Genomic DNA, 17,339 nt, shown 5'->3' with positions numbered 1-17,339 from the left:
GAAGGGGCTCAGATCTGTACAATTATGGCCAGGCCACATTTGGGAGGAGTGTGGAGAAAGATCAAAGTGCTGTCACCTTCTGCAGCCACAGCATGTTGCTGAGGTCGCTCTCCTTCAAGCAGACTGGATCTCTCTCCCTCTTGGGGTGAACATCTGCTACTTGCCAGGCAGGAGCAGAAGCTGGAGCAGGGGTTCAACTGCTGTGGTGACTGTGGCTCTGGCTGTGGAAGGGGCAGGCAGGGGGCTCTCTGCTGTCCCCATATGTCCCCTACTCCCCAATACTAGACTGGCTCCTCCTCCAGGTCTCAGTTGGCATCACCTCCGAGGCCCTCTCTGAACACCCCTTCGTCCACACCGTGGTTGTTCTATAGAAGGAATGGATCACAGTTGGCCACATTGCACATTCTTTTTTTTTTAAGATAGAGAGAGAGGGAGAGAGAATTTTAATATTCATTTTTTAGTTTTCGTCGGACACAACATCTTTGTTTGTATGTGGTGCTGAGGACCGAACCCGGGCCGCACACATGCCAGAGGAGCAGGCTACAGCTTGAGCCACATCCTCAGCCCACATTGCACATTCTTGCTTCTTATAGGTGGCCAGCCCCAGAGACAGGGACTCACCTGCCATCTTCATCCATGAGGACCGTACCTGACCCCCTGTCTAGCCACACAGGTGCTTAAGAAATAGCGTTATGACTGAGCTACATCCCAGTCCTTATGTTTTCTTTTGTCACAGGGTCTCAAGTTGCTAAGGCTGTCCTGCAACCTGTGATCCTCCTGCCTCAGCCTCCTGAGTTAATCTCAGCCAGAAACACCCTCAGTGGACATACAGAACTAATCAAATATCTGGGCACCCTGTAGCCCAATCAAGCTGATATAAAACCAGTATTCCTGTGATCGGTAGCCTTCAAACCAGGTTCTGACTCTCTCTTCTCTCCCCTCCCTCCCTCCTTTCTTTCCTCTTCTTCCCCTCTCCTTCCCTACCCTTCTTTACCCTCATCAACCCTGAGCAGACCCAGAGATCCTTGGCTCAGAGGGGCTGTCTTCTCAGAGTCCCTGGGCAGGAAGAGAAGTGAGCAGCCGCCTCCTGGTCTCCATGGTTACCTCAGCACCTTAGGGAGCTGCCAAGTGGGCTCTGATGTCAGGGAAGGTGGCTCTTCTGTTGAGAAAACCATATAGGCACCCGAAACTGTTCATCCCGAGCCATGAGACTCTGCTAGAGTTTCTGTCTGAAAGCTCCAGCGGACACTTACACCCTGATGGGAATGGAGGCTCCTGGGGGAAGGTTTTCACTCAGGACAGAGGGAGGCTCCACTCACATTGGGCCATGCAGGGAGGGGAGAAGACTCCAGAAGAGCTCAGTGGAGGAGCACAGAAGCCGGGAGTCAGACACTACTTAATGTCATCACCTCTCGGTCACTGGCTGCTCACAGCCTGACCACACACTCAGCCAGGCTTGTGTGGAGCAGCTGCCATCACCTGTTCCCCATCCCCAGGAGCACCACTCTCTGGGTCACAGCTGTAGGCTTGAACCCTTCTCGGCCCCATTGAAGAGTGTGTTTCTCTGAGAATCCTCAGGAGGTTGTGCCCAGGCAATGGACATGGCGCTAGGCCCTGTTCTAGTGGGTTCTGGAGGATGAAGTCCCCACCCTGTCTCCTCTAGTCTTTCAACCTGCCTCCCGAGGGTCACACTGCCTCCCGAGGGTCATGGTACCAGCCCTGTGCAGCAGTCTCTGAAGGGGTTCATGAGTGAGGCAGGGTCAGTATTTTCCACATCCCACATGGAAATGGAAGGAGACCCTCAGGGTTATACAAAGTTACATACAAGAGGAAGTGAGGGGAAAGGGAAAAATAATACAAGGGGGAGTAATGAATGACAGTAGAGGGGGTAGAGTGAGAGAGGGGAGGGGAGGGGAGGGGAGGGGGGATAGTAGAGGATAGGAAAGGCAGCAGAATGCAACAGACACTAGTATGGCAATAGGTAAATCAATGGATGTGTAACTGATGTGATTCTGCAATCTGTATATGGGATAAAAATGGGAGCTCATAACCCACTTGAATCAAAGTGTGAAATATGATATATCAAGAACTATGTAATGTTTTGAACAGCCAACAATAAAAAATTTAAAAAAAAACTATCAGATTGAGAGTTAACCCTTGTTATTTGGCCTTAGAACAAAGCAGAATGTAATCAGAAAAACATATTAACGTAGGTGTATCAGATCAAAATTATGAATTTAACAAATATAGACTTTCAAAAACCTTCTTAGCCTTCTTCCTGAGATGGTCCTGCACATCAAAGGTGACAAGAATTCAGGGAACATACACAAATGACAGGGCCTTATTCCTCCATGAAGGAAATTCCCAAAGAGGAACTCCATTGCTCTCCTCAGGAGAGTCACCCAGGTTGGGGCCCCATTGTATAGTTACATATGAGAGTCCAGTCTCCATTATCCACTGAGGGTGGGAACTGTGAGCTCTTTGGGAAGTTGAGGAGCAGAGATATGTGTCAAAGGCAAGTGTCTCTGATATGGTTTGAATATGAGGTGTCCTCCAAAAGCATCTGTGTTAATGCAAGAGGTGAAAAATCAGATCATGAGAGCTGTAATCCAATCAATAGATTAATCCATCAAATGGATATATTTTTGTATGTGTGTGTGTGTAAATATATATATAAAACCTAGATAACCATTGACAAAATGTTGTTTCAGAAGCCCTCTCTGGCTGCTAAGGTCCTCTGACAATGACTGGATTTAGCTGGGTTTCCATAACCCAGAGAGGTGCCACCCCAACCAGGACACAGTTCAACTTTCCTCCTCAGGGGTCTTCCTGGGTCTTTTCCAGAGCTTTGGTTTGTCCAAGGCCTTTTCCAAATTCAAAGAGTCCTGTCCTCTCTGTCCTACAGTCTTTCAGTCTGATAACTTGTCAGGACTCTTGAGATTATCTTATGACTCAAGCCACTGGAGTGAGAAAGGGTGTCAGGGGATGACCAGAGTGTCTGGCTGGGAGGTTCCCACAGAAGGCACATAGGAGACCACTCATCACCTGGAACTAGGGGAGAGCAGGGAGCTGGGGCTGGAGAGGTGGCCCCAGGCAGGGCTTGCTAAGTGGCAGTTGGCAGGCTTGGGCAGGCTTGGGACATGGCCTGAGCTCTGTTTCCATTTCCAGAAGGCTGTTGAGGGGACCATGCTCCCTAGAGGGAATTAACAAGAAACAGAGACACCATCAGAGGAATCATTGCCACCAAGGTGCAAAAGACTGGCTTGCACTTGAGTGACCTTGGGCAGCTTGTCACACCCTGAGGTGGCCCTGGGCAACTTGACCCGAGGTTGCCCTTTTGCACCACACAGAGGAGTAAAGCTCCTCCTGGGCAGGGAAGAAACCTGCAGTGGCAAGGGTAGTAAGACTGGCCTTGGGGGAGTTGGGGAGTTGAGGCCCTGGGTTCCCAGGGGCCACAGGCAGCCAGGCTCTGCCTGCACCAGGGGTCACAGGAGCTCTAGTCCAGAAGAAACAACACGCAGCAGGACAGCTAGATTCACCAACAGTCCGGGTCCAGTTTTCTAGTTTCATCTCCCCAGGCCCCGCCAAGATGCCTCTACCCAGGTGCACCACCAGCCCCTACACACCATCCAGTAAGAAAAACAAACAAACAGGAAATCACTTTTGGGGTTGGGGGAGATTGGTTTTGAATTAATTTTCATGGCTGCTCTTCACAGTCAGCACCAATCAGAGAAAAGTGTAATCTGAAGCAAGAGCCACCTGGAAATCAGTGTCCATTGAGCCAGTAGGGGGCAGGCTTGTCCCAGTGTGTTCCCTTTCCTATCAAGTAACTTTCTACTGCTGGGTTCTAGAGCCACATATCATTGTGTCCAGTAAAGGGAATGGGCACCTTGTGGGTGGACTCTGCCTTAGGTCAGGGTTGTCCATTTGACCTTAGCTGTTTTTGTTTTCTTTCTCTCCTTCTCCTCCTCCTCCTCCTCCTCCTCCTCCTCCTCCTCCTCCTCCTCCTCCTTCTCTTCCTCCTCCTCCTCCTTCTCCTCCTCCTTGTCCTCCTCCTCCTCTTTATTCTCCTTCTACCCCTCTTTCTCCTATTGATTTTTCATTTTCTTTTTTGGTACTGGTGTTTGAACTCAGGGTACTTAACCACTGAGCCACATCCCCAGCTCTTCTCAATTTTTATTGAGGCAGGATCTCACTAAGCTGCTTATGGCCTTGTTAAGTTGCTGAGGCTGGCTTTGAACTTGTGATCCTTCTGCCTCAGCATCCTAAACACTGAGATTACAATCATGGCCCACCACATCTGGTTTCCAATGCTGTCTCATGCTGAGACAGGATCTCAGTTTGCTCTCCATACTAGTCTCAAACTCATGATCATCCTGCTGCAGCCTCCTGAATAACTGGATTACAGACATGGACCACCATGCTCAGTTTAAATGTAAGCAATGCTAAAAGCCACATATATTATTTGAGAGTATTTGCAAGTAAGAGATGGAAAATGCTAACTCTGAGATGAGGCTTGATTGTCATGTGTATCTTGTACATGTGATGGCGTACCACTTTGGAGTGGAGTCCCAGGAAACAAAAAGATCAGAATAGACTCCAGCCTATGAAAAATATGGGGTTGTTACAGGGTTGGTGACCTGCACCTGTAATTCCAGCTACCCAGGAGGCTGAGGCAGGTGGATTATGAGTTCAAGGCAAGCCTTGGCAATTTAACAAGACACTGTCTGAAAATACAAAATGAAGAAGCCAGGATGTAGCTGTAACAGAGCATCCCTGGGCTTCAACACCCTGTAAAACACACCCACACATATTTGTAAAGGGGAAATAAAGAAATGTAGCACACTTTGTTGGCACGTATCTGTAATTCCAATGACTTGGGGCTGAGGCAGGAGGATTAAATTGCTTAAGCAAGGATTAAATTGCTTCAGCAATTTAATGAGACCCTAAGCCACTTAGTGAGACCCTGTCTCAAACTGAAAATATATAAATGAAAAGGAGATGTAGCTCTGTGGTGTTGTGCACCTGGATTCAATCCCCAGAACCAAAACAAAAACCAAATCAAAACAAAACAAAAAATACAACAGAAAAAGAAAGGAAAAACAGAAGGAAAGAAGTTTCATATGATCTAAACCAAAGCAGAAATCAAAATTATTGGGATGAAGGGAAACTGCATGAAGAGACACTAAGTCTGAACCTCTGGTCATTTGAAGAGAAAGAAATGTGATATTCTCTTTGCATCACAAACTATGTGCCACCATTTTGTGTTTCTTTTTTGGTACTGGGGACTGAACCCAGTGGTGCTCTACCGAGCTACATCTCCACCTCCTTTTATTTTTATTTTGAGACAGGATCTTGCTAACTTGCTGAGGCTGGCCTCCCACTTGTGCTTCTCCTGCCTCAGCCTCTGGAGTTGCTGGGTTTGCAGGCATATGCTGCCCCTCCTTGGCTTGGTCACTAGGGAAGACTGTCTGAGTGTAGACCCTATAAAGGTTCTGTTTTGAGCTCAGTTGCCCTACACCACTAAAGCACTTGTTGCCAAACACTCTGTTCTCATCCCTGATGCTAATGTAATAATGAGGACACAGTTCTGAGAAAAAGGAAAGGGAATGTTTACTATTTTGGTAGAAAAAAAAAACACCAAAAACAGAGGGTCTTCTGTCCCAAAGGCTGTCATTCTGCCTATCAAAGGAACAAGTTGTTGTTATTTTTTTTTTAAAGAAATAAATGACAGGAGGATGCATTACAATTCTTATTACATGTATACAGCACATTTTTTAATATATCTGGTTGTATATAAAGTATGTTGACATCAATTCTTGTCTTCATACATGTATTTGTATAATGATGTTCATCACATTACACCATCCTTGCTAATCCCCTGCCCTCCCTTTCCCTCCCACTCCTCTGCCCTATCTAGAATTCATCTATTTCTCCCATGGTCCCCTCACTACCCCACTATGAGTCAGCCTCCTTAAAACTGAGAAAATATTTGGCATTTGTTGTGGGGGGTTTATCTAACTTCACTTAGCATTATCTTCTCCAATGCCATGTATTTACCTGCAAATGCCATGATTTTATTTTCTTTTAATGCTAAGTAAAATTCCACTGTGTATATATGCCACATTTGTTTATCCATTCATCCACTGAAGGGCATCTAGGTTGGCTCCACAGCTTAGCTATTGTGAATTGTGCTGCTATAAACATTGATGTGGCTGTGTTCCTGTAGGATGCTGTATTTAAGTCCTTTGGGTATAGTCTGAGGAGAGTAATAGCTTTGTCAAATGGTAATTCCATTCCCAGATTTCCAAGGAATCTCCATACTGCTTTCCATATTGGCTGCACCAATTTGCAGTCCCACCAGCAACGTATGAGTGTGCCTTTTTCCCCACATCCTTGCAACACTTATTGTTGTTTGTCTTCATAATAGCTGCCATTCTGACTGGAGTGAGATGATATATTAGAGTAGTTTTGATTTGTATTTCTCTGATTGCTACAGATGACGAACATCTTTTCATATATTTGTTGATTGATTGTATATCCTCTTCTGAGAAGTGTCTGTTCAGGTCCTTGGCCCAATTGTTGATTGGATTACTTGTTTTTTGGGTGCTTAGCAATTTGAGTTCTTTATATACCCTAGAGATTACTGCTGAAGAGGTTGTTTTTAAAGAGGTGATTCTGAGAAAATTAGATTAGAGAGCAGAAACCAGGAAGGAGAACATCAGGGACAAGAAGATCAGGGAGGAGGAAGTTAGGGAGAAGATTTAGGGGAAAGAAAAAAAAATATGTAAAATTCAAAGCCACAAGGGATTTAGTGAAAGCATCAAGCAAACCCCTGTTACACACTGAACCACATCCCCAACTCCCCCTTTTTTGGAGGAACTTGGGATTGAACCCAGGGGTACTTTAACACTCAGCCACATCCCTAGTACATTTTATTTTTTATTTTGAGAGAGGTTATTACTAACTTGCAATCCTCTTGCCTCAACTCCTGAGTTGGTAGAATTAGAGGTTGTGCCACTGTGTCCACTACAATGCCCATTTTTTAAAACTCCCCACCTCAAAATTTAATTCAGCAAAAGAACAAGGTACCCAAGCCACTTTTTCTTGTTCTCCTCTCCCCATCCCCCCTTTGGTACCAGGAGTAGAACCCAAGGACAGTAAACCACTGAGCCACAGTTCTAGCATTTTTTTTTAATTTAGTAAATACAAGTTATAGGAAATGAATAGTTTAATTATACAACATGTTGGACAATTAGGCCTTTCCTATTAGATCAGTTCCTGATTTCTGAAGCTTATTGCTTTGAGGTAAGATGAAACATTGAAATATTCCATTGAAAACTTAATAGAGACACAATTCCCTGCATTACTGAAACCCTGGCAACGAATTAAATTTACCAGTTGCATTTTGCTAGTCTTATTTGTCTCTCAGAAATGCGCTTAGTCCCCCCAGGGGAGTAGGTTTCTTTGTGCCAACACTAAGCAGATGGCAGAACTGTGGTGCTTCTAAGTCTCAAGGCTGCTCTTCCTGATTCTTTGTCGTCTTCTGTAACTGATGTCTCTATTCGCTTCTGCCTCTGCTCATACTTCTGTGCTACTGCATCTCTTGTCTGGTCTCTGAGGTTGTAGGGTCTGCATCTTTGGACTCAATCAACCTTGGATTGAACATGGTTGAAAATAAGTGCATCTGTGCTGAATGTGTAGATTCTTTTTTCTTTTCATTAATCTCTAAACAGCACAGTGTAAACCGTTATGTAATGTTCCCATTGTATTAAATGTTATAAGAAACCTCGAGATGGTTTAAAGCACACAGGAGGATGTGCATAGGTTATATGCAAACACTGCATCATTTATACCTGACCTTGAACATGTTCAGAGTTTGGTATACAAAGGGGGTGGGGGAGCGGGGGTCCTGGAATCAATTCACTGTGGATACTGAGTGAAGGCTGTACTTGGCCTTGGCTAGGGAGTATAATTTTCACATATGTATTTACAATCTAGGTCACTTGAACCCTACATATTTTCACACATCAACAATCATTGGTTTGTGGTGGGTACCAGGGATTGAACTCAGGGGCACTTGACCACTGCCATATCCTCAGCACTATGGTGTATATATTTTAGAGACAGGGTCTCCCTGACTAGCTTACTGCCTTGCCATTGGTGAGGCTGTGTTTGAACCTGTGATCCTCCTATCTCAGCCTCGTGAGGCACAGGGATTACAGGCATGTGCCACTGTGACTGGCAACCATGGTTCTTAGTATCAAAAACTAACCCAGGTACATTTAAGCAGAGAGAGTGTACAGTAAGCATGTTGTAAAGCCCACAAGATTATTGGCAAAGTTAGGACAATGCTGTGGAAGTGGGCAGGGACCAAGGGAAGCTGGCTAGTTTTGGGATGGGCAAAGGTGTGACACTGCAGTGGAGGGGAGAAATAAATCATATTCACACACTAACGCTTTTTTCAATGCTTCATTCACTCAAATCACTCAATACAACTTCAGTGTATAGGTTCTTAATCAAGAAAATGATAATCCTTAATGCTGGGCACTGCAATACACATAATCAATTCAAAACTAAAAATTCTAAGTTAAGTATGAGCACAGCAAACACTTAATCATGCCAGACTCATTACAGACATTCCCTCTGCATGCTCAGCTCGAGTGCCAGGTTTAGAGTGTCAGGTCTAAGGATTGAAGTCCAGCGGATTCTCACTCACTCAGACCGCAGTGATCAGGTCAGGAACCCATGGAGGCTTTTCCTGGGCTGGATGTGACAGCTGATTGAGGAGACAGTCTTAAGAGGAAGTCGCCATTCTCACCAGGGTCGAGATGTGGCTGTAGAGTTTGAGCACGGTGAGGACAATGCAGAGGATCAGGCAGATGATGAGAAGAGGTGGGACATCAGCGCTGGACCTCATTGGGCTCTCCAGCATGTGGCCATGAGTGCAGCTGGCTGAATGTCTGTTCACTTGCTCCATCATTTCTACTAAATATTGGGGCTCTGCTCACCCTTTCAGTCCCTATCTGGTATTACCTTGTTTCTTAGTGATGTCTTACATTCTGAGGTCATGACCTGTCCCCTCTGACACCCACTAGGGTGAAGGCAAATGACCGTGACTTCACTCTGAGTTTTAACTGGGTTGTGAAAAGAGACTTGTCTTTATCAGGCTGTGCCTGATTCATACTAGAGGGCTCTGGAGGTTGTACCTGGTGGACCTCCAGGTTCATTTTCAACTGGAATTACATAGGCTGAGGCCATTCTTAGGTTAAGGACATCACTACAGCCAGCCTGGACCACAGCTTGGACCCCCCACAGACACCCTGATTAGGACCTGCTGCCAGGTGACATAGCACATTTGGGGCACAGGCCACACCTTAGGCATTAACCCCAAACCACATCAGGAGGCAGAAAAATAGAATTGACTTTTTTATTCCTATCAAGTAATGGAGGACCCTGCCTCACTTGGCGACTCCCATGTTGGGTGGGGAATTCCTTGACAGGAAGGGCTTTCATTCAGAGGCCAACTAAACTACACCTCAGCTTCCAACAAAAATTAACACATGTTACCTATCTATATCTGTATATATGCACCATCTCTAACCTATTCTATTATCCCTAATGTGTCCTGCTGGCCTCCCTCACTGGTGATGGAGATGTAGAGACTGCTCTGTAGCTCTGGGGTTGGGTGATACCGGTCAGGCTGGGACAGCCCACCCGTTGCTTTATTTGGTGAATCACGTTCTATGGAAAAGCCTTTGTTTATCCCCCATAGAAAAATAAAAACACACACTCACTCTCTCCTTCCAGTGTGAAAGCAGCACTCTTAATATCTCAGAGCTGGCCTGCACTTGCATTTAAAAATTATTTCTATGCTGTGTGATTTCTTGCTGTATCTCACAGCCAGCTATCTGCAGGAAGGGAACAGAGCATATCTTGCCAGTGCAGGCCATAGGTGAGAGTACAGGCTCCTGAAGGTGTTGGATCTAATGGGAAGTCAGCCCTTTTTATATTTTATTTTGAGACAAGGTCTCACTAAGTTTTTTAGGGCCTTGCTAAGTTGCTGAGGATAGCTTTCAATTTGCAATCCTCCTGCCTCAGTTTCCTGAGGGATTACATGCATACAGCAGTGTGCCTGGCTTACATAACAGGGATATTTAAACTTTCAAATAACTAATAGGAAAGTTAAAAACAAAATAGTGAGTGTTAAGCATGGCCACAGTAAGAGGTTAAGGAATGCAGGAAACCAGGAGAAGGAAACCAAGGCAACCAAAGCACAAGTTACAAGGAAAAAGAAGGAATCCAGAGTACTGATATCAGAGCAGAGAGAGGTTCTGTTCAGCTTAAAATGCTCTTTGGTACCTATAAAAATTTTCCAAATTCCAGAGGAAGCCCAAAGGAAAAACCAAAAGTGACAGCATGTTCACAAAGGACAAAGACGGAATTGCAAACTTATCCCAGAAGAAAACACCAACCCACAGAAACAGACTAGAGAGTAGGGAGGAAAAGAGAGAAAAAGAACTAAAGAGAAATCAGAAAAAGAAACCAAAAACAAACAACACCTGTCAGAAATAATGCTGTATCTTTCAATATAAAACCTTGCATTTAAAGGGAATAAACTCCCCAATTACAAGATGTAAAGTGACTGAATAGATTTTCTTTTTCAATGGACTCAGTTACCTGCTGCTACAAAAAAGTCATTTACTTCAGGACACACACACAGTGATAGTGAAGGGATGGAAAAGATATTCCACACAAAGGAACCAACCTAGAGCAGGAATGGCTAGACTCCTGTCAGATAAAACAGACTAGAGATTAAAACACAATAGAAAGAGACAAGGGGATCACACGATGATCAAAGGTCAATTCAGCAACATGAGACAGCAATTGTACACATACATGTACCCGACACCCGAGCACCCACATGTGCAAAACAGATATTACTGGAATGTAAAAGAAGAAGTTGACAACAACACAGTAATAACAGAGGGGGCTTCAACTCCCCTTTTCAGCACTGGACAGATCATCTCTGCACACAGTAGACATTTACAGAGCATCCCACCCAACACTGCAGAGCAAACATCCTTCTCAACAGCACATGCCACATTCTCCATTTGTTCTCAAAATAAATCTCCATAAACTTAATAAGAATGGAATCCATAGCAGGGGGAACACCTGGACAGTTACAAAGCATGGGAATTCTTCAGCGTGTTCCCAACAACCAATGGGTCATTGAAGAAATCAAAATATTGTCATGTATGTAAGAAATAAAAAAAATAACTAAAAAATAAAAAAGAAAGTGTAAAATGCCTGCAGACCAATGAACAGGGCCACACAAGATATTCAAACCTGTGGACACAGCAAAAGCAATTCTAAGTGGGAAGTTCCCAGCAAGAAATACCTACATTAGGAATAGATCTCAAATAAATGGCCCAATGTTGCATCTAAGGGACTGGAAAAAAATAACTGGGTCATGCCCCAGTTAGTAAAATTGGGAGAAGGAAGAAAATCATAACTGGTTCTCAGGCATGTGCCACTGCAACCGGCTTTTCATACTTGTTTGTTATTGTTTTGGGAACCAGGCAGTGAACCCAAGGTTGCCACACCAGTGAGCCCCATCCCCAGGTTGGATTTGAAACAGGAGCTCACAAACTTGCTTACAACCTCACTAAATTGCTAAATTGCTGAGGCTGGCTTTGAACTCACCATCCTCCTGCCTCAGCCTCCTGGGCTGCTGGGACTACAGCTGAGCACCACCAAGCCAGCCTTTGCAGTTGTTTTTGGAAGAGAACCTTTCAGTACATCTATTTGACACACCTGTCCAGACCAATTAAAGAATGCATTCCATTATTTTCATGTGGGTTCTGGTTTTTTCTTTTCAAATATTTCTACCAGATAGACACCTCTATTCCAATTAAACCTTCCTAATGAGGTCATATCATTTTGGGATTTATTTATTTGTTTACTTATTTCTGTGATGCCTTGCATGGATCCCAGGCCCTTCCACATGCTAGCAAGTGCTCTACCACTGACCGATGACCCCAGATCCCTGAGTTACCTTTGATGAAGTTCACTCATTTCTCCAGAAAAGCATGGGTTCTGGTCTCCTAGATTGTGGAAGTGAAATTGGCCAGTGTCCAGAAGGGGCTGTAGAGTCTTTGGATGCAAAGGATCTGCATCTTTCAGTAGCCAAGGAGTGAAACCCAGTCCCCACTGCTTGACACGGCCACCCTTAAAAACCTGGTCCTGTTTTTCATGAAATCCTACAGTCATGTGCTCTCTCACAGCACTAATGAACCTAGAGTCAAAGGATGAGGAGCTCAAAGAGCAGTCTGGGTGCTTTAACCCCAGGGCTCTGGGAAAACAAAGAGCCCTCACAACACTTCCAGTGTTCAAGGGGTCTGGAGGCACCAGAATACCTTCAAGTCCCTTTTTAGTCATGATAACTCTTAAAAGAACAAATGATGACACATCTCATTATGCAGAGCTTTGGCTTTATTTGAACCTAGAATCCAGCAGAATGAATGCCATTCAGAACCTTCTACCCACCCCACACATGCAACCTAGTCTTAGAGCCCAAGAAAAGGAAGTGCCATAAAGAGGGAGCCAGGCACAAAGATTAATCTGTGGGTGACAGAAAGGCCACCTGTGCTGGCCCAGACACTGCTACCTGTTCCAAGAGCGAGCTGCAGTCTGCTTACACATCCAAGTGGGTTCTAGTTCACTATGTGTGGAGAATTATTCAAGCCATAATTAAAAAACATCCACAGGCAGCTTTAGAACACCTCAAATGAAGACTGGGGGGACCTTGTTCTCATTCTTGGATGGGAAACTAAGGCCAAGGTCACGGCATAACCCCATCAGCCCAGTCCTCAGTGGAGGGAAGTGTTAGGGGAAGGTCTGTCAGTTATGTGCAACCCCTGCCCCACCAGAACTTGTAATTTAATCAGTTTCATTTTGAAAAATTTGCAAGTGTTATCTATCTATATGATTCTACTATTTTGCTGAAAGGGAATTTGGATACATTCAAGGGGAACCACTAGTTTAACTGAGGACAGACTACGTAGGTGGATGACAGGCAAGAGACCCACAGCTCTGATCAATGTGCCACATGGACACCTCGTGCAGGCACTGGGAGTGGGACAATGGGGCCTGTCATATGCACAGATGCCCTTGCCCCATCCAGAGACTGGGACCTGAGGTTTCTGGGTCTACATGGAGACCCATGAGGAAGTGGCAGCGTTGAATGTCTGGGTGGCACTGAGGTCCCCTGAGAAGAGGTTTTCTTGCCTTAGCTCATGTTCAGTGCCTACGTAGAATGTTCCAGGCCACCTGTGTGCACCTGCATGTGTTAAGCCACAGAGTAGCCATACATCATGACCAGATTTCAGTTTTATCCCTTGACTTCCTGGGGCTGAACCTCATTGTTCACCAAGTACCCAGGGCCATCTTTCTCCATCAGCACCTGGAGAATCCCAAGGTTTCATCAGAAAGCCAGGTAAATCCATCACAGAGGATGTCAGAAGACTAACCCTGAGATTCCCTTCATTTCTGACTATTTATTGACCAGCCATGAAACACAATAGCTTCTTCCTGTGCCCATCAAGCCTGAATCCCCTTCTAGAAATCCAGGTCCCTATGTATGTCTCTATGAAGACACATGTCCTGAAGGTCCTATCCTCTGGGGACTTCCCTCCAATGGAGCCCCCTGCTGCACTTTCCTTTCCCATCCACACCTCAGGCAGTGTCTGAAATGGTGGGCTCTGTGTTCCCTCAAAGGTGACCCTATATCCTGGTTATACCTCCAACTCCCTAGAAGTACACTTTTAAAACACACCCAACTAGGCAGCTGTTGGACACGAGCAGTGAATGAGGCCCTGTTTATACATGAACTTGTAGCCACAACAACAACAGGGAACAGTACAGAACACAAGGACATTTGGCTGCATAAAGTCCCTCATTATTGCTGTGAGCTCAGCACAGAGTTGGGAACATCTCCCTGGGTGGATCATACCCTGGGCATCATAGCTCTCCAGAGGGGCAGGGTACAGCTCTACGCTCAACTGGCTCAGCCTGGCAGTGTGGAGCAGCAGGTCCCTTAAGGCTGACATGGAGATGCGGTTCCCATGGAAGCTCAAAACCCTGAGCTGGGAGCAATGGCTCAGGGCAGGCAGGAGGGCCTGGAGCTGGGAGTCAGTGATCCCACAAGCTTCCAAGTCCAGGCTCTTCAGGGAGGCTACAGTGCTTTCCAGCAGAATTTTGAGGGACTCTGGACTGAAATCGGTCAGTTCCAGGTGTCTGAGCTGTCTGGTGTTTGGACATCGGGAAAGATGATTCCAGTCAGAATCTGACAGTGGGCACTTGGTTATTGAGAGGGTCTTCAGGGGGGTCTTCAGGTGCCTAAGGAGAAACAAGGCAGTTAGTTCTGAGGAGCAATGTCAAGGTGGGAAAAGACAAATTGGCCCAAACCCAAAGTCACCCTGGTCATCTGACAATGGTCCACATTTAGGATGCTGCCTTTTACAGAATCTGGTCATTCACAACACCCCATGTCAGGGTGAGCCTTTCACCACCAATCCTGTGACCAGATGAGTCCACATTTATGTGTCCCCTCCTCACTGCCAAGCAGAAAGTCACAGGTCTGGCCACAGGAGGTCATGGGGAGTCATGTACGAATGTCAAATTCGGGCAGGATGTAACAAAATCCCCTGGGGTTAACCCTCTGAGAGGCTCACACCCTATATACTCAACAAGACTTCCACCCCTGCTCCTCACCCTCACACCAGGATCACTACCTGGAGCTCAGAACAGCCTTCCCCAGGTGGGTATTAGAGGCAGGTCCTCTGCTCCCAGCTGGGGAGCACAGCGTTTCCATGTTGACGGGTGTTAGTGTGGGGCTTCCCTCCTTCCAAGCCCTCTTCTCTACCCTGCTTTCCACCACCTTCACTGGACTGGCCTCCCAGAAAGGGAACATCAATCCCATCCCAAGCTCCTGTCCCTCCCAACTGGATTCCGAGCATGGTGGCACTTCCAAGACCATGGACTCAGGTTTAGGACTCTTGCTCTGACACACATTATGCCATCTAGCTTCAGGATCCAAGAGGAACAAAAGGACGGGTTATGTACCTTCCAGTGTCTTATTAACCATGAGAGTGTCAGTGGCTGGTAGGTGCCAATTTCCTGTAACTGGTCTGCAGAGGATGCTCACCCCCCTTACTCACCTCAGCACCTGGTCTAGATGGCCCTTGAGGAGGAGGACAGCATCCACACAGAACTTCCGCAGGCAGTGCATCCTGAGTTACTGCGAGGTGAGCTGGGAGAGAAGCTGCTCTTGCTCCTCTGGGGAGGTGTGGGCAGGCAAGCGGACCTGGGAGACCTGCAGCATCCTCAGGTTCCTCATCTGGCCCAAGAAAGGAGCACAATCACCCAAGGTGGAGGGCACCCAGGTGCAGTGCACTTCCACCTTCTGGACAGAGTCCAGCTGCAGCAGTCTCAGGACCTTCCTGGTATGGCGGGTGGGTTTCCCAAAGATCTTCAGCCTCTTGCAACACAGGTGCAGCATGTCCCTTCTCTGTTTGACCCACAGGAACAAGTGGGCCTGGAATTCATCCAGGGGTCTTTCTGTGAGGCACAACTCTATGACTATCTTTAAAGGAGGCTTAGCTGCCATTGCTGCACCATGTTTCAATGTTTGATTCTTCTTCATGGCCTCTGGTGAGCAGGCATCGACCAAGGCTCCAGACCACATCCTCCAGAAGTTGTGGTAAACATTCTGCAAATCCAGCACCTGCAGTTTCCACCTCCTGTGGGGATGACAGCAGAGTCTCAGCCCTTCCTTCCCCTCTCAGCTGCTGCCCACTGCTCCACCTCTTCCTTCTGTCTCACTTTTCTCCACCCACTTCCCTCCAATCCAGCCTGGTTCCCCACTTGTACAGACTGAGGCAGGGGCAGGTACAGCCTCATTCATGGGTCAGCACAGCTGCCACAAGCACCTCCACATCTGGAAGCCTTTCCCAGATGGGGCTCAGCATGGCCAAGGCCTCTCCACCCCTCCTTGCTGGCAGCACAGGAAGCCTGTGGAGCACACTTCAGCACCCACTCTCCCTGCCTATACCCATCCCTTCCCTGGCACCTAGGGTGCTCCCTTCCAGGCCACCTGGGTCCCCCTCACCTGGGGCATTCCTGCTGGGCAAGCAGCATGTGCAGCCCATCCAGGGCCACTCGGAGCATCTCCAGCTGTGGCTTCTTCATCAGGGCCCCCAGGGACAGGCAGGTGAAGGGCCAGGCCTGCACCATTTTCTTCAGGACCTCACTGTGTCCTCTGCTTAAGGCTTCCACAAAGAGTGGTGGGAAGAGCTCTATGGACAGGTCCTCCAGATCCAGGACGGCCCTGGACTTGTTGTTCAGCAGGCTGCACCCTGCCAGCTCCAGCAGTGTGGGTAGGGACTGGATGCTCATCCTGGGGAGTCTGAAAGAAGAAGGATCCTGGAAAATGGTCCAGGGAAAAGGCCACTATCCCGTCCATTGCCAGCCACTGGGAAGAGGGTACTGGGGAGTCTGTAAACACACCTTACCCTTATGGGGGAAAGACTTTGATTATTATTTTGTCTTTCTCAAAGTGGAATTGGACTGTCATGTGACCTAAACAGTCGGCTCCTAGATTCAACAACTACATGGCTGGGAATGGACTTGCCCTCACATGGGTGATGTTAGTTTTAATTTTAAAAAATAATGAGTAATTATGTAGCATGTGCCCATATTATAAAACACTTCAAATTACAACAGAGTCTCTTGGATATCTGTTACACATGTGAGATTCTGCCACCTTAGGCAGAGTTGAAGAGAACAAACAGATCAGAACAGAGTCTGTGAACTGTTCCATGAGATAGTTTGAAGCTTTTTGGTTTAATTTGTTTAAACAAATTATAAAAGTACTAAATCACATGGGCCATAGAGTATACTCTTTTAGGGAGCAGATATTGGTGACTGAGTTTAGGACACTCCACCCCTGAGCCACTTCCCTAACCCTATTTTGTATTTTAGTTGGAGACAGGGTCTTACTGATTTGTGTAGCACTTTGTGTTGCTGAGGCTGTCTTTGAACTCTAGTCCTCCTGCCTCCTCATACTCTTGAGTTGGCAGGATTATAGGTGTGCACCTCAACACCGGTGAGAGAGTATAATTTATAGTCACACAATATAAATATTTCCATCATTAGAAAATAGAATTCCAATCAATTAGAATGAAATAGGAATCCAATCTCCTTGGTGAAGAAAGTGGCTGGGCCTGGAACTGGGCTTGATCCTTAGCAGCACATAAAAATTAATAATGGTGACCTGG

At 46.4% G+C, this 17,339-nt stretch overlaps 1 protein-coding gene across 1 annotated transcript; it reads right to left on the bottom strand.

The window, feature by feature from the left end:
* Positions 1-12,281: 12,281 nt before the first annotated feature.
* Positions 12,282-16,458, bottom strand: LOC124095517 (PRAME family member 12-like). The gene is made up of 4 exons (XM_046448686.1): positions 16,172-16,458; positions 15,303-15,803; positions 14,015-14,400; positions 12,282-12,298 (listed from the first exon to the last, which is right to left on the bottom strand). Exons 1-4 carry the CDS (start codon positions 16,456-16,458, stop codon positions 12,282-12,284), a joined length of 1,191 nt encoding a protein of 396 aa, XP_046304642.1.
* Between the last annotated feature and the right edge of the window lie 881 nt (positions 16,459-17,339).

Source organism: Marmota monax, unplaced genomic scaffold (assembly GCF_021218885.2).
Source record: "Marmota monax isolate L192 unplaced genomic scaffold, Marmota_monax_Labrador192_F-V1.1 WCK01_AAM20220418_F8-fsc01436, whole genome shotgun sequence".
NCBI lineage: Eukaryota > Metazoa > Chordata > Mammalia > Rodentia > Sciuridae > Marmota > Marmota monax.
This window is presented reverse-complemented; position numbering and strand designations above follow the sequence as displayed.